Here is a 23,604-nt window from a genome sequence, read left to right as displayed (position 1 = left end):
AAAGTGGGCATTCTGTGTGTCTTGTAGCAACATCTTAAACAAATGCAAAATAACTCATTTGTACTTCCATAGGGTAAATTAGAGTTACAAAGGTGGCCAAAACTATACAAGTAACTAGGAGCACTATAAAACAGAAGTTTAAAGAAACAAGCAGTGTATATGCAATTCCTCAAAAGAATCATTATGACTATAACCTGTATGTGTTGTTATGTGTACTGTATCTGTATACAGTCAGAAAGTCACATAAGATAGATCTTTAAAAGACCCATTAGTCATGCAGCTGCCATTTCAGGATTGTTCTACTAAATACTAAACTGACACTAAACTGGGAGGAGTGGTAGATACGCTGGAGGGGAGGGATAGGATACAGAAGGACCTAGACAAATTGGAGGATTGGGCCAAAAGAAATCTGATGAGGTTCAATAAGGATAAGTGCATGGTCCTGCACTTAGGACAGAAGAACCCAATGCACCGCTACAGACTAGGGACCGAATGGCTAGGCAGCAGTTCTGCGGAAAAGGACCTAGGGGTGACAGTGGACGAGAAGCTGGATATGAGTCAGCAGTGTGCCCTTGTTGCCAAGAAGGCCAATGGCATTTTGGGATGTATAAGTAGGGGCATAGCGAGCAGATCGAGGGACGTGATCGTCCCCCTCTATTCGACATTGGTGAGGCCTCATCTGGAGTACTGTGTCCAGTTTTGGGCCCCACACTACAAGAAGGATGTGGATAAATTGGAGAGAGTCCAGCGAAGGGCAACAAAAATGATTAGGGGTCTAGAACACATGACTTATGAGGAGAGGCTGAGGGAGCTGGGATTGTTTAGCCTGCAGAAGAGAAGAATGAGGGGGGATTTGATAGCTGCTTTCAACTACCTGAAAGGGGGTTCCAAAGAGGATGGCTCTAGACTGTTCTCAATGGTAGCAGATGACAGAACGAGGAGTAATGGTCTCAAGTTGCAGTGGGGGAGGTTTAGATTGGATATTAGGAAAAACTTTTTCACTAAGAGGGTGGTGAAACACTGGAATACGTTACCTAGGGAGGTGGTAGAATCTCCTTCCTTAGAGGTTTTTAAGGTCAGGCTTGACAAAGCCCTGGCTGGGATGATTTAACTGGGAATTGGTCTTGCTTAGAGCAGGGGGTTGGACTAGATGACCTTCTGGGGTCCCTTCCAACCCTTATATTCTATGATTCTATGATTCTATGTTCCATACAACACATTTTATATTGTTTTGTCCGTTCCAGTTTTATATAGCCAAAGTACTGCAGCTTCCATTTCTTCGCATTTATGCTGGAAATTATTTGATTGCTTAATACATCTCAGTGTAAGGAAGCTTTGTTTCTAAAAGTCTCCTGTTTTCAAGGAATTAACGTTATCCCATTATTCCTCACTATGCTATCCTTTTTAACACCCTTCCTTCCCCAACCTATTGCAAAACACACACAAAAACCAAAAAACCTTCATCTCTAAGCAACTGATCTCTTAGCAACAAGAAGCACCTTCATAAGAGATGCCACACAGAGTGGTCATCAGAAAACCTGTTCTGATCTTTAAAAGGAGCACACCCGATAACACAGGTAGCTCTCATCAGGAACTGAACGAAGTAATAACAAAAGGACACAGGTAACTTATTTAACATTCATATTTTAGCATTTTTTCTTTAAAAATTAAGCTAGAACAACTGTGAAAGAGACATAGATTCTATTTGATTAATTTTAGAGTTGTTTTGATCTTTAGAATGTTAGCGTTGTTTTGATCTTACTTTATTCTGGCTAACTTTCTGTAAATGATATAATGTCTGAATAGCTCTTTACATGTTTTCTGACTTACAGTATAAAGCATTCTTACTCAAACACATCTTGCAATTTAAAACAAAATTATAGAAACTCATTTTGTAAGTATTTATTATGGGATGTTTCACTTTTTTTTCAAAAAAGGAGCACATTTTGGCAGAACTATTGCAGTAATGAAATTGTTCGTTCATTCAACTTTTCAAACCATTTAGACAGTATGAAAAGTATTTAATTACAAACTTCTTGCATTTTTGGTGCAAATTCCATGGGCAAGAAATATGCTCGCTGTCTAATGTTTTAGTACCTTCTGGGTTCCTTCTACTTAGAATAACCTTTTCTCTGTCCGTATGCACTGCTCGAGAGAAAGATTTGCTCCATAACTAGATATGGGAGAGAATGGATATTGTCAACTGTTAGCTGGATTCTCAAAGTAAAGCTAAGCAGAAAATGACTGGAATTGGGCAAACTATGGTTTCCAAGTAACACAGCCATAGCAGGGAGAAATCAACTGTCAGAATTATGAAAATGGAGGTGAAAAAGAAGGCATTGGGTAGAACACTACACATCTATAACTGATCTGGAGAGTTGGTTAATTGTCTCACGGCCACTGGTGTTTTCTGTGGTAAGGATCTGTCTTTACTTAAACTACTAGAATTTCTTCCTTGTCCACTTCTGATACATACAGTTGTTTGAACAGAAAATTATGTCTGGAAAAACTGTATTCTAAATGAGTTTTGTTATTTCCATTTCCAAACCAAAGTTGTTTTTGCTTCTCTAAATTTTATTAACATACTCATTGGAATATATGCAGTGGTTTTCATATCCTAGGTAACATTTGGTGAGGTTACAGACATTAAAGTCGCTATGTGAAAAGTGATGCCACTTAATAAAATAGCTCCCTCTATCTCTAAAAGTCATATCTGTTTACCAGCGAAAACAGGTTTCTACTACTATTAGTATTGCCATGGTAGACATATAATCATGACAAAGAGATCTGGATTCTGTTCTCTCTATATATGATAAACTAAATTGTCTGCTCAGTTATAATTGCATAATCTATATTGCTAGTGGTGATGTAAGAGGCAAAAAGAACACAGCTGGATTTTCAGATAACAGGTAGAGTTTGCAGGGCTGCTAGCAGTTAAGAAAAACAGCTGTTGACGTGTAAACTGAGCAAATTTGATATAGAAATTAGAGATAAATACTGACCATCCATTCTCCACTAATCTTCCTGTCACTTTTGATGGTATAATTGCACTTTAAGTTGTCCTAAAAGTTTCTTTTGGACAAGACATGGGAATAATATGGTTTACAAGACTCTCAAACCAGGAATTAAAAAAAAACCTCGAAAGTGTCCCTACAAATTAGATCATTGTTAATATATATGTTTGAATCTGTTTTGTTAGTATATATGTCTCAATCTGATGGCTAGCATGAACTGATATACTCTCATTCTGCATCATCCAGTGTTTTCGATTAAAAGGTACAATGCAAAAATCATCATCTAGCTTCTACTGGGGATGCCACTTTTCATGAACACTACTTCGGTCTCTAAGCAACAAAAAGTCCTATTGTAAAAGCGACACAATTGGCAAGGTATTTTTCAAATCATACATCAGAATGTAATTAAAATCTCAGAAAGGGCCATTGTCCAAATTCTAATTTTAGAACCTTCTTATTTTTTGTGGAAATTGTAATTTAATCAATCACAGATCATTGTAGAAATGAAGAGCCCTATTGTGCACTGGGACACCATGTAGTGAACCTTCCCTTGTATTTTGATCTAAGGTAAATAACAGCTCCCAAGGTACTACAGTGATTGGCATGAAAGAAAGGTGGATGCAATACTCGCTATGAAGTTACCCAAAGCAGGTGTGTTTTCTAGTCTCATTTACTATGGGCAACTAACATCACTCTATAACTGGGCAGGTCTATTAATTCACTAGGGCAAAATTTGCAGAAGTTACTAGTGATTTTGTGTGCCTCAGTTTTTGAGTGCCCAACTTGGGTCCTGATTTTTCAGAAACCACTGAGCAACCATGCTGTGAAAAATGAAGTTGGCCACCTAAGAATTGAGGCATCCATTATCACTGGTGACTTTTGAAAGTCTTGGCTTAAGTTCATACTGGTATAACACTGAGTCTGCCATTTCACAGCTCCACAACTAAACAAGGCATCCACATGGCCTTGGTCATATTAGAGACACTGTCCTCTAGGTCACAGTGATTGTGTTGTAATGTTAAGAGATTCTATTATCCTGTTGCATCGTCCCAAAAGATATTTGGGACCATTTTAATACCTTGCAGGGTACAGGACTACCCTGTCAAAATGAGACTGCTCTTTCAGGGGGTGGGGAGTGGCAATTTGCACAGGAGAGAACCCACTGAAAGCATCAGGACAAAATTTCCTTGAAATAATATAGCAACAGAGCAGTCTGCAAAAATATGCCTGTTCTGGAGAAATCATTGCATAGGTTTGTACCCGTTCAAAAGATAGAATATATATCAACTAGGGTACAGGAAACATTGCATGTAGTACTCTCCCTCAAAGGGGTATTGTGAGGATAAATATATTAAAGATTGTAAGGTGCTCAGATACTACAGAAAGGGGTCACATAAATGTGTTAGATAAACCTGTATTACCTAAGCAAATATTTTATACACATAAAAAATTATAAGAATTACGAGGAAGGAGGGAGCATTGCTATGTTTGGAGACATGGATTAATTGGCATATGGTGACCAACTATGACCAAAGATGCATAATAACTACATACACTAAATAGAGCAGGGTAGCGTGCTGAAGCTCTGTCAGGTAAGCCTGAAGGAGGGGTGCTGCTAGGCTAGGGATGCACCCAAACAGAGATTACAATTATCCCCCCTACGAGGGCAGTTTTCTTGTTCTTTGTTAGTCACGTTTGTAATCTGAAGGTTTTATTGGCATTTCCATAATCTGCCAAGAAGCCAGGTATAAGCAGTGGCCAAAAGTACAACCTTTCCTCTTGGAAGTGGACCTCCTTGTAGACGATCCCACTGCTGTCACCCCAAGACTAGATTTTGGCAATGCTCTCAACATGGGGCTACACCATCAGACCATTTGGAAACTTCAGGTGGTACAGTGACCAAATTACTCCAATACTCTAATCTGTACTGGCTTCCAGTTAGTTTCTGGATGCATTTAGAGGTGTGGGTTTTGATCTTTAAGGAGCTTGAGGACTCTGTGTGACACGGATGCAGCAATAGCTGAAGCAGCTTTGCTGATCAGAAACAGCCATTTGGTATAAACAGGGAAAGGATGGCAGCAGCACATTTTCCCCAAGAGGTCCCCAGTTATGGAACTCTCTCCTCGCTCCTACCCCGTTCCTCTATCAGAGGCCTAACGTGCTGCTCTCCAGGTCAGATTGCAATGCGTAGCCAATTTCTCAGATTTTCACTGACATAGGAATAGAGGGTGTGATTGTGAAGACTGGGGTTGAAGGTTTCATTTTTCTGTGGGGTATTTCTTTTTTCTGTATTGATCCAGGAATATATTAATATAATTACTGTACTGGTACCTAGAGTTTTAGATAGGCACCATTCAGAAATCTAACTAAACAACGCACGTTTGATGTATAGCTACAAATCAACAAGATGCACCATCAAAGTAGCAATCCCAATGACCCAGGAACAACTGGTAACCTTTAATAGGCTACACATGGCCCCTGCAACCATCTGTGGAGACTAGGATGGGATACAATTGTGGATCTTGCTCTTCCCAGGCTGTAAGTAAAGCTTTATATTATTTCAGGTTTGATAATCAGTATCTTGTTTGATCATTAGTCACTGTGTAGAGGAGTTTTGCTAAGGTGTTCTATGGTAGAATTTGCCTGCAAAACATCTGTGTACTGTAGGTAGGCTTTTTATCTAGCTGTTCTTTATGTGCGCAGACAATGCTCTTACTTTATGAACAATAAAATAACCATAACTGTTGAGTCAATGTCCAACTGTCAGACCAGCATGGCATGACCTTCTCTTCTCTTTCAGATTTGCAGTGTTCCCATACACACTAAAGTTGCAAAGATAGAAGAAGGAAAAGCTGAGGGGCAGCAGGCAAGCTGAAGTGCTGTACCAGGATACCAGAATGTGACTGAAATCTTGGAGATGGGGGAAATTGCATGGTGGAGAGTGAAGGAGGAGTTTGCAAAAAGACTGGAGGACACAGAAGTAGTGGGTCAAATTCTCTCCTGGAAGTGGAGAGACTGTAGCCCGTTATTTTCCTTGTGCCGATTGTTTATTCACAGTTTTCCACTCTGATTGTATTTCACAGGGTTTGTTTGTTTAACTTTTCCTTATGTTTCTAATGTTTATTGGTGTTTGATAGTAACCACTTATATTCAAATTCTTTTTTTCATAGATTTGAAATTTGCATGTGGTGGTGGAGCAATGACTAACAAGATATTTTGAATGCATACAGGTATTATAAATAAAATAAAATTAACAGATGGCTTTTGGTTTGTTCATGTATTTATTTCTATGGGTTTGGAAAGGTGCTTGTTTCTCTGTGTTTGTGGTGTATAGGTAGGGTACTACTAATAAACTTAATCATACAGTGAAATTAAGGCCAGATCTCTCATCTTCTGTTTTCTAGATATCCTCTGAAAAAAAGATTTACTACTAATAGTGCTGTATCAGGTGCATATTTATGAGGCTGTGAATAGGAATTCTTTGACTCTATTGCTTCAGCTGGTGAAATATTTTTAATAAACTTCTATTGTTCACCTATAATTCTCTGCGTGCATGAGCAATAGGACTTTTTAAAATATCCAGTATAATGAAAATGAACATACTTCCCAATCCACCACTCAGAAATGGCCTGAGTTAATTGAGAAGATTGGTTGACTACTTGGAAGGTCAACAAACTTGAGCACCAATGGGGGGTGGGAGGGAAGTGACTTCATTGGAAAAGCCTAACCCCTACCCTTTGATTTCTAAAGGGATTTTTAGCTCAAACATGATACTAATTATTATGATCAAAATCTTGCAGGGCACTGCAGCTCAAAACTAGATTTGTTAATATCATGCAGAGGGAAATCGGAAGCCAGCACAGTCTCTGGGACATGGATATAATGCATTCCCTGAATGACAAGTGGCAACTGCATTTTGCATTAAAGTTTCTGAATGGTCTTCTGGTGTAACCCAATGTACATGACAGTAATCAAAACAGGAGATGACAAAAGCATGGATAATAATGGCAAGGTAACAACCACCCTGCTACGCAAAGATGGAAAATATATTCTTATCTACAACTTTTATCTGGACATATAAAAGAGCCAAGAATCCAATAAGACTCCTACGTTACCTGTGTCACAAAAGGGTGGATCCACTCAACTGAAAGGGCACGTTTCCTTTTGCTTTGGTTGTCCCCCCATCCCAACATCACCCCACTCTTATTAATTAACTAACTAGTTCAGCACGGTGCCCCACTCTTAGTCCGACACTCAAAGGTAAGTGATCAAATGAAAAACATGTCACCTGAGGGACAGTACCGAAACCCAAACTGCCTCCCTATCTCCAGCACCACCTTCTAGTATTCTTTGAACAGAAGTGACAACAGATCCTTGCTTGTCCCAATATGGCTCTCTGGGTCCTAAGAAAAGAGAGAATAGACCCATTCACATGCAATTCTCTCTCTCTGCCAGGATTGACAGACATAGTGGTTGATTATAATACTGGATTGGGATTTAGGAGACCTGGGGTCAATTGCTATGTATGCCACAGACTTCCTGTGTGACCTTGGTCGAGTCACTTAAACCTACCCTGTGTGTCTGCTCCTCATCTGTAAAGTGGAGATAATCTTTGTCTCTCTTTACAGTTTCTTCAAGGCAGTGGTTGTCTCTTGTTAGGTCTTTGTGCAGTATTTGGCACAATGGGACCCTGATCTCAACTAGGACCTCTAGGTTCTACTGTCTATGGTGACACATACCCCCACATTCTCATACCTCACCTGCCCCAAAACACAATAAATTGCCAAACTCCTCACCCTTTCATCATTAAACAAGAGTAGTGCTGAATTCCTCTCAGACTGCAAAGAGGTCCAGTATAAAGTCCCCCGCTCCATCTCAGCCCCTCAATGAAGACCCTGTGTCTTGGTTACTTCACCCACTTTGCCTCTACTCCCTCCAAAAAATTTTTCAAAGAAAAAAAGAAAGTTTAAAGGAATTGCTGGGGGGACTTTGGTTGAGCTCATACTCTGCCAAATACTGCAGGATTAACTACAAGACACCAAACCTGCAACATCTTTAAGATGTTGGAATATAACCTAATGATTTTATGTAAAATTGATTAAAAAGTCAGATCTATGTGACTGACCTAGTTTTAGATGTGCTGACTATAGCTCTAGAAACCATTGGGGAAGAGTTAACTGTAGGCATTGGGTATTAATTATGGTTAAATGTGCAGATTAGGGAATTGTGTTTCTTTTTCTAATGTGGAATGAAGATTTTCCAAAAAAAAACCCAAAAACCCCACTATATGGACCAAAATAAAAAAGTCTTTTTTCTGGTGTAGAAAAATGTAAACAAGTAACTCTTGGAAGGTAGCACTGCACATCCTATTACAAAATGCAAGAAAATGTGGATAGCATCATTTATGGCAAGGTGTATGCTTTGTCATAATGGACTCACTATTAAGCAAGTAAAAAGGGAAATAAGAAATCATGGAACTTCTGAAAACAAAAAAATATCAGGAAGGAGTGATAGGCAGATATCAGGTGCATGGTACATCCTGAAGGAACTCTTTTATTGCCATTCCTTCACATCTTGTAAGAATTACAGCATTAGAGAAAAACTGCATATAGCACCAGAGGAATTTCTATGGCCATATTCAATATCCTTTTGCAATCAGAAGGGAAAAGCTACATGGCTTGATCCTGCAAGGTGCTCAGTACTTGACATCAATCTAGCAAAACACTTAAGCACATGCTTAAACTTTGAGCATGTGAAAAGTCCCACTGACTTCAGTGGGATTATTCATGTGCTTAGTTTACAGCATGATTGTTTTTCTGGTTTGGGCTATAATGCTCAGCACCTGGCAAAATCATGCCCATAACGAGATAAATTATAATCATATTGTTCATATCAGAGCACTAATGCTGAAGGAGTTCTGCACAAGTCTTGCAGACAAACTATAATCTATATAAATAGTTTCTTCAAGCTATGGATTTTATTGCCAGAAAAACACATCACAGCCTTATTATTAAAAAAGCATGTTTAGAATAGTCATAGAGTTCACTACAACTGTGTGGAACTTGTTGCTACAGCAGTCAAAAAAATCCTCTTTATGTGAATAGTCACATTCCTTATGAATATCCTGCACTGGAATATTATTGGTTGGAGTAAAACAGAATTGATTTGGAAACTTTTTATATGGGGATTGTCTACCCATTTCCCTTATTTATGAAATTAACTCCTTTTTTCCCAGTCAAGGTGTACTTCATTTTCCCTGGTTCCTCTCCACTTTAGCTCTTTCTTTATATCACATTTAAGCAGCATCCACAGAATAATTTTTTGGCCAGAGATGAACATGTAATGTGCAACACACAGCTTTTGGCAGGTGTCTACTCACAATTGGATGGCTGAGCCTTTGCTATTTGAATGAAACCTTCAACCTTAAACTAGCAATGAAAGCAGGCAATCGGTAAGATTTACCCCTAGAATAAGGAAAGTACTATACAATTACAAGTGAGGTCAAGTGAGGTCCCCTCACTTACACCAAGGTAAATCAGCAGTGAAGTCAGTGGAGTTACACTTTTGTAAAACCTGTGTACAGTTAAATAAACATATCTGAATTTGTTATCCCCAGCTATTCAGAGAAAATACTCTGATCTGAGCTAAGCCAGAGTCATTTGTGAGGATGATGTTACTCTGCAAAACTCTTGATGACTTATAATTTTAACTAGGTAGCTATACTTTCTCAAGGAGGCTTAAAACCTTTCCTGGAATAAAGGATGGAACGTTCCCCTCCCCTGAAGCATTGATTCGCTGTTAGGAGTGGAGGAAAATTCCTACAGGCAAGACTGACTCTGTAAAGAACCTTCTGGGATTAGTTAACCTCTCTCTCAATGAGGAATCATAAACTCCTCAATACTTAGTGTACCACACTGAGTTCTGACCTCATGGCCTGTGCCATCACACATTCTGTGAGCCAGGTGAGAAGGATTATTGTTCCCTACTTTTATTTTAAAAGTATACATTTACAACGTTGATAACCTGAGAGAAAAAAACAAAAATCATTAAAACCTGGACATTCTTATGCTTGACTGAAGCCCATCTAATCACTCACAGCAACATCTATTTTAAGGAATTCAGTTCAGTCTAGAAGTTTCCTAATATACTTGATTACAGACCTTTTAGATTTATAATCTACAGCGACCTCTGGTGGCAAATACTTTAGCAGCAGTTGAAACTTGCAGTAAACACTCATAGCTCCGCAATGATAGAAACATTCTGTCTCACAAAACCCTCTCTCTTGAATAGAGATGCACTTCCCCCCAGTATTTGACTTTTACTTTTTTTTTTAAGGCTGTCTCCTAGTCAGGATACAGGCAAAGTGAATTAACATGTTTGAAGCATTTTCTACTCAAAATAAAAATCAAGATGTGAAAGCAATAACCCCTCTCTCTCTCTCTTTTTCTTTCTTTTTTTTTTTTGCTAATTTCACCATTGCTTCCCCTTTCACTTCACTAACTATTTGATCTACAATATACCACATGCCTCCCTGAAAATATAAAATCTATTAATTTTCTCCTTAAAGTAAAGTAAAGACACAGTCCATTAGCAAATACACAAATCAACCTGTTTTATTCATGAAAGGAATAATACACACAAGGTACATTCCAGGAAGAAATTACCAGGAATAGCTAAGCCTCTGTCACTAATTCAGTTGTCATTCCTGGTTTTGTTAAGTTTCTAAGTCTTTTATCAAAAGATTCAAAGGATATATAATAGAAATTCAAGAAAATAAGAGTCTTTGCAGCAAGATCTATTATCTAGGCAAGTTTGTCTGTCAATAAACTCTTCTGCATCAGATCCATATTATTTCCTAGAATAACACTGATGTGAGACCACATATGGCTGTCATCAGGAGAGGCAGATACAGGAAGGAGTATAAGCAGTTTGGTAGGCATGATGGCTCAGCTGAAGTGATTCTCTATGGATAAATATCATCCCACTCTCTCCTCACAACAAACTTTTTTTTAAAGTAAATAGACATAAAAAATAGAAACCTGCAAATTTGGGCACTTAACACTCACTGAATCTAGGACCAACGTTTTTCTGTGCACGAGAGAATATATTTAAGAAATGTAAGTGAAATCTGTTCTCTTTATGAAAGAGTTTGAGGTCGGAGTATTGTGTCCAGTTATGGTCCTTTCACTACAGAAGGGATGTGAACAAATTGGAGAGAGTCCAGCGGAGGGCAGCAAAAATTATTAGGGGTCTGGGGCACATGACTTACGAGGAGAGGCTGAGAGGACTGGTGTTATTTAGTCTGCAGAAGAGAAGAGTGAGGGGGGATTTGATAGCAGCCTTCAACTACCTGAAGGGGGGTTCCAAAGAGAATGCAGCTAGGCTGTTCTCAGTGGTGGCAGATGACAGAACAAGAAGAAATGGTTTCAAGTTGCAGTGGGGGAGGTCTAGGTTGTATATTAGGAAATACAATTTCACTAGGAGAGTGGTGAAGCACAGGAATGGGTTACCTAGGGAGGTTGTGGAATCTCCATCCTTAGAGGTTTTTAAGGCCTGGCTTGACAAAGTCCTGGCTGGGATGATTTAGTTGGGTTGGACCTGCTTTGAGCAGGGGGTTGGACTAGATGACCTCATGAGGTCTCTTCCAACCCTATTCTTCTATGATTCTATGATTGTTATCTACACTGAGGGTATGTCTTCCCTGCAAAGTACAGGTGTGTTTTTAACTCAGGCTAGCTAACTTAGGTTAAAATAGCAGTGAAGACAAAGCAACTTGGGTTTTAAGCAGATTAGCAGGTCAAATTCAACCCAAGGCGCTCTTATAAACTATAACTTAAGCTGTTAACCTGAGTTACCTCATTTTACTGCTATTTTAATCCAAGTTAGCTAACCTGAGTTAAGAACACACCTTTGTTGTTGTTGCTTTTTGTTTACAGTGAAGACATACCCTAAGAGTCCTTTACACCACTCTGGTAGTATAAAGGGGGCCATAACTTTAAGGCAGAATAATGTTAAAAGGTCTTAGTGTAAATAAGAATTAGGCCAAGTATGTTTAAGTTACATTTATTTGTAAACATTTACATTCAACAGGTTTTATTATCTAGAAATATAATGACTCATTGAAAAAGGGAAGTGAATGACAGTTAAAAGTAGAAAGTGGAGAGTCATGGAAAAAGGCTGAATTACAAGAAGTTAAACACATGAATGTGTTTGTATCAGTGTTGATTGATGGTTTGTAAGTTACACCTTTAAACACTGAAGCACATATTGTGAAGCGTAACACTTAAAAGAAAGAAGCTGTAATTTTCCATTTTATTTCTCAAGCCACTCTGAAATAGATTGTGTCTTAGTAAAGTAGAAAAATAACATCAATGCTCACCCATCCAAAATAAGTTAGTCCTCAGTGTAAAATTCAAACTAATGACAAGGTGTAACTGAGTTGTCTTCATGCCACCGCACAAAGGATCAGAGAGGTGCAATTTTTATTCTGACAGAAGAATAAGTGTTAAAATTAGAAGTAGTCTGACCTCAAACCCCCATAATCCTTGAATTTTGGAGGGGTTTGAAGTCTGCATCGATTTCTTGGTCTGAATTTTGCAGCTGGTCCATATCTTTACAATGGGACAAAATCCCAGCTGTGAACATGTTCAAAATCTAGGATTGCCTGGAAGATACTTTGGGGTTCAACTTTGCAAGATGTTGAGTACTTCCTGCTAGGTGCTCAGGACCCTCACATGGCATTTGAGCCTGCAGTTGAAATATTTGTATGTATGGGCCTTTGCACAGCTGTTATTCCATGCTGTAGCATCCAAATGTGCTGTCACTTATTTCTGTTTGCTGCCTTTTTTGCCATGGATTACTAAAGACAGAGGCAAAGGATGAACCCACCACAAGACAAAAATAATGTCATGTTTTGCATTGCTAAGGGAATGTAGCATATTAATTTTCACTGGCAGGTTAACAAAGAATCTGCTGTTCACTGGCTGCCAAAGGTTGGTAGGAGAGACCAGCAGCCCTTGAAAAGCAGGGTCGCAGAGTTTGAATTTGTAATGAATATATGGCTTATATATGGCTAAAATTTTGGCATTTCTGAAAAGAAACACCTTCATTTCCTCCATGTCTAATCCACACAGATGTGCTATTTTTGTTTTGGTACATACTACCATCTGGAGACTGTAGGCTCATGAAGTGATGTAGCAGGTGGAAAGGGATGGAGACTAGGTGAAAAATGGAGGAACTCATCCATTGGTACACTATACATTCAAGCATGCTTGCATCCAGATATTGTGGTAACACACATAAAGCACCCAAACTTGTTTCTAATTAATCTCTCAATTTCAAGTAAGAGTGCTAGGTGTTTCTATTTGTTTTTAGTTTGCAATCATGCACTACTGTCATTAATATAAATATCATTGTGCAGTGAAAACAATTGCATTTTTTAAAAATTTGTTTGTTCAATTACTAGCCACTTCCTCCATTCAAGTTTTTCAGATCCCACACAACTGCAGTCACAATAGCTGCATTTCACAAATTGTGATAGCTCCATTCTCTGCAACACACAAACCTCCAAAAGCCGACTGTCAACGGCTTCATTCGGGCTTGACACCCAGGAAGACCACTCTAAAAATGTACCTGCATTAAGCCTGGTTTTTCTCTTTATTCCCCACTCCTACCATCTCCTTCTCTTACCACTATCCATACTGCCCCTCACTTTGCCTATCCTTTAGCTCAGGTCACAAAAGTGACACAAGCCTAAACCTTCATCTGGGAGATAAGCTCCTCAACTGCATCATGCGCTGGACCAACAATCTGGAGTGAAAAAGTGAGCCCAGGGTAGGTCTCTTGTTTGGTAGCACACAGAACTGCCTCTAAGCTGTTGAGCTGGCCCCATATTTTGTTTTCTAAACAACAGATGTACTACAAGGAAACATTTAGATACTTGTTATCTCACTGTCTGGGTGGTGGCTGTGGGCAATGGTGTTTCTAGGACGTAGTATTTGGGGTAGCAGATAGGTTGGGGAAACATACATCTATGGATGAAGGAACTGAACAACGTCATTCTCCTATGCCAGAGACTTTTAACTTGAAAGTACAGTAACTCATCATTTAAAGTCGTCCTGGTTAACACTGTTTTGTTATTAGGTTGCTGATCTATTACAGAATATCCTCGTTTAAAGACACACAATATTCCGTTATAACGTTGTTTGGCTTGCCCCGCTCTGCCCGCCTGGTGTTCCTGCTGGGGAATGGGGTTGGGGCGCAGGGGCTTGCCCCATTCTGCCTGCCCAGCGTTCCAGCCAGGGATCAGGCAAGCCCCCGACCTTGCTCCCAGGCAGGAGTGCCGAGCAGGTGGAATGGGGCAAACCCCCACACTCCGACCCCACTACGCCCCTGCCTCAACCAAGCTTCACAATCATCATTGGTGAGTACAGTATTAAATTGCTTGTTTACAGTTATTTAAAACTTATACTGTATATGTATATAATGTCTTCTGACTGGCAAAAAAAATTTCCCTAGAACGTAACCCCCACTATTTACATTCATTCTTATGGGGAAATTGGATTCCTGTTCCAATTCCAATTAAAACACTCATTTAATACTAACCAATGAAACACCAGGTTCACCAGGACAAACAAGCCTCTATGGATGACCAAAAAGAAAAGGAGTACTAGTGGCACCTTAGAGACTAACCAACTTATTTGAGCATAAGCTTTCATGAGCTACAGCTCACTCTACTCTGAAACCTATGGATGACCAGATTTTCAAAAGAGCTCGGCATCCAATTGCATCCCCTTGTGATGAGCTCTTTTGAAAATCTAGTCCCTAGAGTTAGGTTCTGGGAAGGTGATAGTAAAAGTCATGGGATTCATGTTAATCCAGGATTTAATCTATCACATCCCATACATGTACTGGAGACATATTGGAGACGTAATGTCTTACACAGTAGGGATTGGATTTTTAGGAGATGAAGGTTCCAGAGGAGAGGACTTGGGGGTCAGAAAGGACACTAGGGGCTACTTTGGACTCTCAACCTCTGTTTCTGCATCTCCACTGCATTCTTAAAACTTCCGTTGCTGTCTTCATCTTCTGCAGCAGATATAGGGGCATGTCAATGGTACTTATTTTAAATCACAGTCCATTAAATTTACCAGAGAGCAAAGATACACAGCGGTGATACGCACACCCTGTTCTCAGGGTATATTTTCTTGAATTGTAGAAGAAAGCAAACTTTTTCATAGGCAGCACTTTCTATGCTTATCTTTTACGGTCATATAAAAGCAGACATCTCCATTACCATATATGAAATCTATAATCTTTAAGGCAGTTACCTTCTTGCTACTATGGAGCCACATATTGTTAACATCAAAATCATTGTTGAAGTCAGAACAAAAATAATTAGAATACAATTATACTACCATCCCAGAATCTTAAAACGCTTTACAGACATTAATGAATTAGTCTTCATAGTACCTTGTGGATAACTATAGTATAATTACCTGCATTTTGAAGAGGTCAAGTGACTTGGCCAGACTCACCTGGTAAGGCTGTGACAAAGCAACAAATATAGCTCTGATCTCCTGTGCTTTTATCCACAAAGCTTTCCCAGCATGCAAGAGAGGACAACAGTAAAGCAACGTAAGATATAGGAGCATCCATAGGTACAAAAGGCATCAAGAGATCCAAGTACCTATCAGTGTAGTACACATATTTCAAAAGGGTCATTTGGCATTTTGTTTTACAGTAAGACATTTTCTTTAAAAAGTGCTACAAGTATTTCACAGTAATGATCCAAAACACTGTAGCAACACTTCAATTCATAAGGTTCTGAATCATTACTTCCCTGCCCCATCCTTCGTTTGTATTCTGTACATCTTCTACTTAGATTGTAAGCTCATCTTCTTGTTTTCTGTAAAGCAGCTAGCACATTCTGTGCACTACAATAATATAATAATAATAATACTCTTAATGCTAACTGAGTATGGTAGTACATTCGTCTACAGTACGAGACAAAAACACACAATAAATAAAAGCACAATATGAGAGAAAGTTTCAAGATAAATATTATGAAAACACAAACTATTGGGAAGAAATAGCTAGAACAGCTGTACCTGGACATGCTGAGTACCTATACCCTGGAACTTAGATATTAAGTGATTAGGCAACAACACAAATAGACAGTTATTGTAAGAGCAGAGTTAAAAGGGTGTTTTACTCATCTAATCTAATGTATTGCACAGTAACAAGCTGTAAAACATCTCTTGTCTGGCTATACCAAAAGAAGGACAGGAGACACTTGATATGGTTTTAATCAGGCCACGACTTTGTTATTAGATGTCTGGGACTACCCAGCAGATGAAAGTGTACAATGCAGGTAACTCCATGTTCATTCAATATCTACCTGGCAGGCTTTCACCAGCCCCCCCCCCCCTTTTTCCATCCAGGTCCCCCAGCCAACCCATTGCTGGGACCTTACCACCACCACCCACAAACGAGGGTTAAGGTGGGCTATAAGAAAGAGGGGCTGGTTTCCTGCTGTAGCAGTCATAGGAGCCCTGAACTCCCTCATTCTGCTCCTTTAACCAACACCTCCTTTATATGTCCTTTACAAAGCCATTTATGAGGTCATTGTATCCCTTCCGTGCACTGCACAACCACCCCACACCTACATAATGAGTTGTAACGTCATAGCCTAACTCCCTTCCCTACTCACTCTCCCTGAACCCACTGTTGGGAAGACAAACCCCAGCCCCCCACTCCACCTAGGCCAATATGGTGGTGAGGGAAAAATTCTTGCCCAGCCCCCCAGGAAGGAGCAGCTAGCATGATGCCCACAGCAGGTCCCGACCAAACCTAGTATTTCGCCGCCTCAAGGGAAGGGAGCGTGGGTGGGTGCTGAACCACCTGGTCCAGGGGAAAAGGGGCTTCTCTTGCTGTGCTTGTCCCTTTTCAACTCCCCAACCCTTCTGGTCCTTGGGGATGAGTCAGTGTCACCACACTGACCCACTCCCCCTTTTTGCAGCACCCCGCACCCCCCCCCACGCATGCACACACACACACACACACACACACACACACACACACACACGTAAAGCACTATTCCCTCTTCCCTGGCAAGCTGGACAATGCTCCCCCACCCCGCTGCATGATCATCCTCATACAGATAACAGTATCTGACTCCACAGGGACAATCAAATACCATGCTTTATGACATAACTTAACATCTGCAGGGACCAGCAAGGAACCCTTCTTCTCCCTTTTTTACAGCATGGTTTGTTATGTTTTTGACTTCCTTTGAAGAGTCAAGCATTGGTCTTTGTCAAAGAGAAAATATGGCACTAGGCCTGATGAATCTATGGTCTGGTCTGACAAGTACTATACTCTTCTACTAAATATTTTGAAAAAAGTAAAGAAAGGCAAAGCATTACAACACTCAGTGTCAGATAAAAATAAAGCCCAATATAATTTTTATCCAGATGCCTGCTAATTTTTACCCAGGGCAAGCTACATTTGTTTACTGGGAAATATACTTGGTTATTTTGGAAACCCAAGGACATTCACAAATGCTAGTGACATGGAGGGGGAAAAAAGGTAGGTATCTTAGATAAAAGAGTACAAGTGAGTTCATTCAACCCCTCCATATGTGTTGAGAGTTTAATTTCTTTTATTATGATTAGAAATTTGGCACTCTGTCTGGAGTTAACGTCATTGTTGGCCAGCCAAGGGCAATATCAAAGATAAAAGGTCTATTGGCCAAAGCATCCAAAGGAACCTGAGCTTCAATACCAAGGTCAGAAATGCTTTGTTATTTCTGGGCAAAAAGTAAATCTGCTGTACGTCTGTTTTGACTTGTGGTTTAGCTTGTCTTGTCTAAGCAGCCAGTCTCATTATAAAACAAAGCTACTACTGGTATGAATTTGCTCAGTTACAGGACTTGCAAAGGGGTTGCAAGGTACCGATTAAAGGTGTCTTAGCATTTTGAAACTTTCTGCCTCTTTCCATATTTTTCCCCCTGAAGGCAAAGTAGACTTTCTTAGAAAAGATGATACTGGAAACCCTGAATCTGATGCATTACAATATCACCAGAGTGGTGCCAGAAGTGATGCCAACTGCCACCGTGCCCATACTCCTCCTCATGTGCTTTCTTTTCCTAATATGGAATTATGAAGAAACATCAATACCAGGTAAATTGATTTTAGACATGGTATCCCCCAAAATGCTACAAAGGGGTTTTTTGGTTGTTCACACTATGCTAAAAAGGGGAGTGATGGGTAATAAGTGTATATCAAGGAAACACAGAAGGAATATGTTGTATAAAATATAGGAGAGATTTAATGCTAAGAAAAACAAAAATCTGAAGTGCCCTATTTGCCCCCTACTTTGTGCACTAAAGTTTGTTTAGTCAGCTAAAAGTATCACATTATTTACTTTCTTCAGAACAGATCTCTCCTTGTGTGCATATGATAGAATAATAGTATATAATTTTAAGCATGGTGCCTAGATATTTATGGTCTGGATTATTTTCATGGATGTTTTAGAGCTTCACATTTTGTTACAGTTGCAAACGTCAGAGCTTTGGAAGATGCTTTCTGCTCGAAACAAGCCTAATTTAGGGGATGGGGTCATTTTGGAGCTTTTTGGTTACCCACCTTTTCCCATGTATCTGACACTAAAGAACAGCCCCCTTATGGACCAACATCAAAAGTCCTCCCATTCAGATGACCCTTGTTGCTAGGTTTTCAGGTGTAGATCGGTTTTCAGGTGCTAGGTAGATGTCACTTGTTCAGTTTATTCTCCATTAGGTACAGGATAATACATTTCCATAAACTGGAACATAGTGCACTGGTGTAAATAAGGAATAGCTATTCAAGTTAATGGGGTTACACCTGAGTAAAACTAATTGAGAGGAGACCCAGGCAAACTATCTTTGAATAACCTTTATTCATGGAGAGTTCAGAGAATACTGGAAAAGCGTTTGCAGAAGGTTATGTAGTCCAGCTTTATGGGATTAACCAGGAGAGATAACAGCATTCATTTGCCTTAAATTTACAGTTAAATAACCCTGGCTTCTGATTCCTGTTCATAAAGGCTAGTATCTTGAGGTATTTGTACATCTTGTGAACATAATGTGTGAAACTTTTCTGTAAGAACTTTACTTGCTTTCTTTCATGTCTCTGAACAAATCCCAAGACATTACAGCAGGCAAGCCAGACTAGACTGACCACGTAGAACAGAGGGGGTACCTTTAGAACAGGTTCCTTTAGCCATTCTAAGACTCTTCCCCCACACTTTTTCCCCTGGGGGACAAAATTTTGCTCTAAGTTACACTAGTGCATCTCTGGAATCACTCTACTGAAGTCAATGGAGTTATTCTAGATTTACACTGGTGGAACTCAGTTCAGAATCATAACCATTGACTAAATTTAGATGATTCCGTTCTGACCTCTTGCATTAGAATGTTACTTTCCATAAACTCATTGAGTAGAATGCTCTTATACAAACCAATCCTCTAAAACTGTATTTTCCTCATTTACTATTCTTTATATTAAAAGAAAGCTAGGAAGTTGACTTTTGTAGGTGATATTACTGTCTAAAAAAGGCCTTTGTCACTAAAACTATTTGTTAAATTTGCAAGTGGATAAACAATAGTATGATGTCATTATTCTTTGAACTATTTCTTACTCCTTTGCCTTGATACCTAGCCACTATACCTCTAAATGAAAACCACCCCATAGTCATCGGCTTGAAGTATCAGAAAAAGGTTCAGAGTCTAGCTTATTACATGCACACAGAATGTACATCAGGCTCAGGATCGAGCTGCTGTGGATATAAAACTACCAACTCTGCAGATACAGGTGTTCCATATCAGGTTTGCATAAGCCAATTTTATGTGAAATCAAATGTCCAATAGACTCTGTGACTTGGTTGTTAAGGATCCTTGGCAAAGAGTGATACTGATATATTTTCTAATCAGTTGTTAAGAGTCATATTTTTCTTTAACCTTTTCCTTAGGGCCTGGTTTCTGTATGGGAATTGGTCCCCTCATTTCACATGGGAGATTCCTTTGGATGGGAGTGGGCAATGCCTGCAACTATTACAATAAGATGTATGGAGAATTTATGAGAGTCTGGATCAGTGGAGAGGAAACACTCATTATTAGCAAGTAAATCTTTGTTCTCTGTCTCTAATAATATACATTGCCAGGCACTTTGCTATATTAGAATTATTTCATGATTTTCAAAATTGTTTCTCACTAACAGAAATCTTCTATCTTCTGCTACTTGCTGACTCTCTTTTTGTGTGCAGCTTCTGAATGTCAATACTTATATACTACAGGCTTAGCCCTGCACCACTGAAGTACATGGGAGTTTTCCCATTTATTTCAATGGAACAAGGATCAGACCCTAAGGCCCAATCCTGTAAACACTTACTCTCACTTCTACTGCATTAATTATAATAGGACTACTGAGTATAAGACACTATATAAGAACATTGATTGATAACCTGCAGGATCAAGCCAAAAATTAATTTCATATAGCCTCATGGAGATCTTTCTCAAAATGTGAGTAAAAGCTGAAGATTATGGCCCCAATTCAGCAAGGTACTTAAGCACATGCAGAACTTCAGGAATATGAGTAATCCCGTTGGAATCAATGGGACTACTCATGTGCTTAAATTACATATTCTTAAACATGTTGCTGAATTGGAGCATGTAGTTTTACTAACTGCAATAGAGGTGGGGGTTTTGTTTTGTTTTTTGGGGAGTGATTTTTTTATTGGACGTTCTGGGCACTCGTAATAAGGATGAGGATTTTTCCATAAATGAAAATTCTAATAAAGTCTTTTCCACACATAAAGAACAACAAAAACAACTGTTGGATTAGCCATTCTAACTACTCTGGATTCAGATACGTCAGTCATATAAAAGTCAGAGCCAGCTTGTTGAAAGACATTGTAGTCCAGGGAAATGAGCTCTAATCCTGATGCTATCACTGACTCTGTACAGATTTGGGCAAGTCATTTCACCTTTCTGTCTCAGTTTCTACCTAACTGGTAATGACAATGAGAATACTACCCGTCCTCCTGACTGGATATAGGGGTAGTGAGGATTAATTACTTAATGTCCACACAATGCTTAAAACATGTCAGACTGTGTAAATGCAAAGACTGCTTATTGCTCTCTTTCACTATTTGATTCAGGTCTATAAGAAATAATCAGATACACAAATCAATGCAGCAGATGAATCAGACTGTGCAGTCATTACCTCAGCTTTGGTCAGGATTGCCTCTCACTTAAAAACCACGACAGGACATGGAAAACTAATATTTAAAAATCCTTTACAATGTCAATAGAGCATTCACAGTGGTTCTTAGGGCCTGTCACAGTTAAACAGCAAGATCTGAGCTCTGTAAAAATACAGGTACAGTCCTGCTCCCTTTAAGGCAATTGAACTTTTGCCATCAACTCCACTTAGATTAAAAGCAGATGCACAGAGGGATTTGCAGAGTCTGCAATACAATTTACATTGTCTCCTCCAGGCCTTGATTGCATAATATTGTTATGAAATATGATTTTATAGCTTCCATCAGCAAAATCCAGCCCAATTTTAATAGCTACCTTTATTTTTTCTCTCTGCTCAGACAGGGATAAATCCTGAAATCCGCACTTAGGTGAGTGTACAGGTTGGAAAAGAGCATAGGGAGCCTCTCCCCATGATTGCACATCTGTGATGGGCCTGTCGTCATTCCACTCCCTGCGCGCATGGAAGTACAGGGACTCTTCCTTCCCTGCACAATCCACCACAATGGACGCCCAGGAGCGGTGGGGAGGAAGGGAAAGAGAGCAGGGCAGTAGGGACACGGGGGAATATACTGCACTCCCTGAAGGGTTGCAACTCTGAGCACAATCCCCTGGCAGAATCCTTGAAGCAGAATTCCTCTCTGATTGTCTGCCTCTGCTCTACCCCGTACTCTAGTCCTTAGTGTTCACTCAATCTTTACTCAGGCAAAACTCCCTGGGTGAAATTCTGGCCCCATTAAAGGCAATAGCAAAACTCCATTGTCTTCACTCAGGCCATGAGTTCCAATGAGAGTTTTGTCTCAGTTAACACTGAGTAAGGATTTCAGACTTTGGTCTCTGAAGCGTGCGTGGCATGAAAAGTGGCTGACTGTTTGATCTCTGCCAGTCTCACTCTTCCTTTCTTTGGTGTCTTTGATCTGATCAGTTTGTGCCACTGGATCAGCATTTCTAAGCAGCTAGCTCCCTCTACAGGAAATTGGGTTCTAAAGCAGTAATGCTGATGGAGGCCAGTTTGCCAGAGTGTGATAATTGAATAAGCATGGTTAACAGAAAAAGAGGAGGGTATATTCTGGTGGTGTTAGGGTTATTTATTTATTTAGGGTTGTTTTTGACACATACTTTGTTTTTGTAATATTTCTTCTTTGGTTTTATATATATGAGTAATTCTAATCTCTGCTAATTAATTAGTAATTTTATATTAAACATATGAAAGCAAAGAATTGTAATGTAACTAACTACCATATACTGGTAAAGCAAGGTCCTTGTTATATTGTGCATTCACCGTGGGTACATAGTTAGACCAGGCACTGAATCGTGTGATGCATGTTGCGCACTATGGGCTGGATCTTGCAAAGCAATGAGCACTCTGGCTCTGACCCAGCAAAGCAGCTAATGGTCCACAGGACTCAGAACCTTGCAGGATTGAGCCCTATGAAACTGGAAGACTGAGGTCACATTTATTCGTCTCTAAGGAGCATCCTTGTGAGAGACTTCCCTTATTCTCCAATGGGTAGTGTTTATGTTCAGGTAGCAGAATTTTATTACACATGTATATTTGTGGTTTCATCATCGGTTTGCCAATGATCAAATAGCTATAAAATGCGTAGGTGGCAGTATATGCCTGCTATGACTCATGGGATCTAACATCTGAACATTTCAATCCCTCAAAGACAGGCTATGCAGTTTTGCAGTCCCATAGTTTATAAATTGAGCCTGTCAAAATGATCAGAATATGACTGTGGTCCTAAGGAGAGCTGAGTGAAAAGTAGAGAGAAAATTCAGAACCATTATGCTGAATTCCAAATCAGATTAAAATATGGCCACATTCATATCCTGCATAAAAGGAAACTTCAGTTTGGACAATTATCTGTGGCAAGTCAGTAGCTCCAATGGGGTCAATAGTTCAAAATCTTTACATTCAGCACAACATTTGTTTTTTCACAAGAGAACAGGTACATTCATTTTGGATGGAAGCAACAGCAGTTTATAAAGACTGGATCATCTACTTAGAAAACAGATAAATATCATGTGATTTAAGTGACCAGAGAGTTTCCTTAGCAATACTCACTACTTTGGTTTGCTCCTAACCCACATTAATGGAGATTGGCTTATGCTCTGAAGCATGAGAATTTATAGCCCTTCCAAAACTTTTGGGTATGTTTGTTTTGTTTGTATTTAATTTTTCCTATTGCCAATTAGTGCTAATGGTGCTGGTAGTTTTTAAGATGTGAAAGCCTGTGCACTCGGGAACACCAACTCATTTCATTTAGGTCACTGAGAAGCTGTTAGATT

At 39.5% G+C, this 23,604-nt stretch overlaps 1 protein-coding gene across 3 annotated transcripts in view; it reads left to right on the top strand.

Moving 5' to 3' along the window:
- The first annotated feature begins 1,426 nt into the window (after nucleotides 1-1,426).
- CYP19A1 (cytochrome P450 family 19 subfamily A member 1) overlaps nucleotides 1,427-23,604 on the top strand; it is a 38,133-nt gene continuing 15,955 nt past the window's right edge. The window contains exons 1-3 of one of the 3 annotated variants that reach the window (XM_048867587.2): nucleotides 1,427-1,623; nucleotides 18,031-18,196; nucleotides 20,025-20,175. In XM_048867587.2, the coding sequence (XP_048723544.1) occupies nucleotides 18,055-18,196; nucleotides 20,025-20,175 (293 nt within the window). In that variant the 5' untranslated portion in view covers nucleotides 1,427-1,623; nucleotides 18,031-18,054. Of the gene's footprint in view, nucleotides 1,624-17,701; nucleotides 17,803-17,826; nucleotides 18,197-20,024; nucleotides 20,176-23,604 lie in introns of those variants that run through there. The other 2 variants (XM_075133092.1, XM_048867588.2) reach the window with 2 other exon arrangements.

This window comes from Caretta caretta, chromosome 10 (assembly GCF_965140235.1).
Source record: "Caretta caretta isolate rCarCar2 chromosome 10, rCarCar1.hap1, whole genome shotgun sequence".
NCBI classification, from domain to species: domain Eukaryota; kingdom Metazoa; phylum Chordata; order Testudines; family Cheloniidae; genus Caretta; species Caretta caretta.
This window is presented reverse-complemented; position numbering and strand designations above follow the sequence as displayed.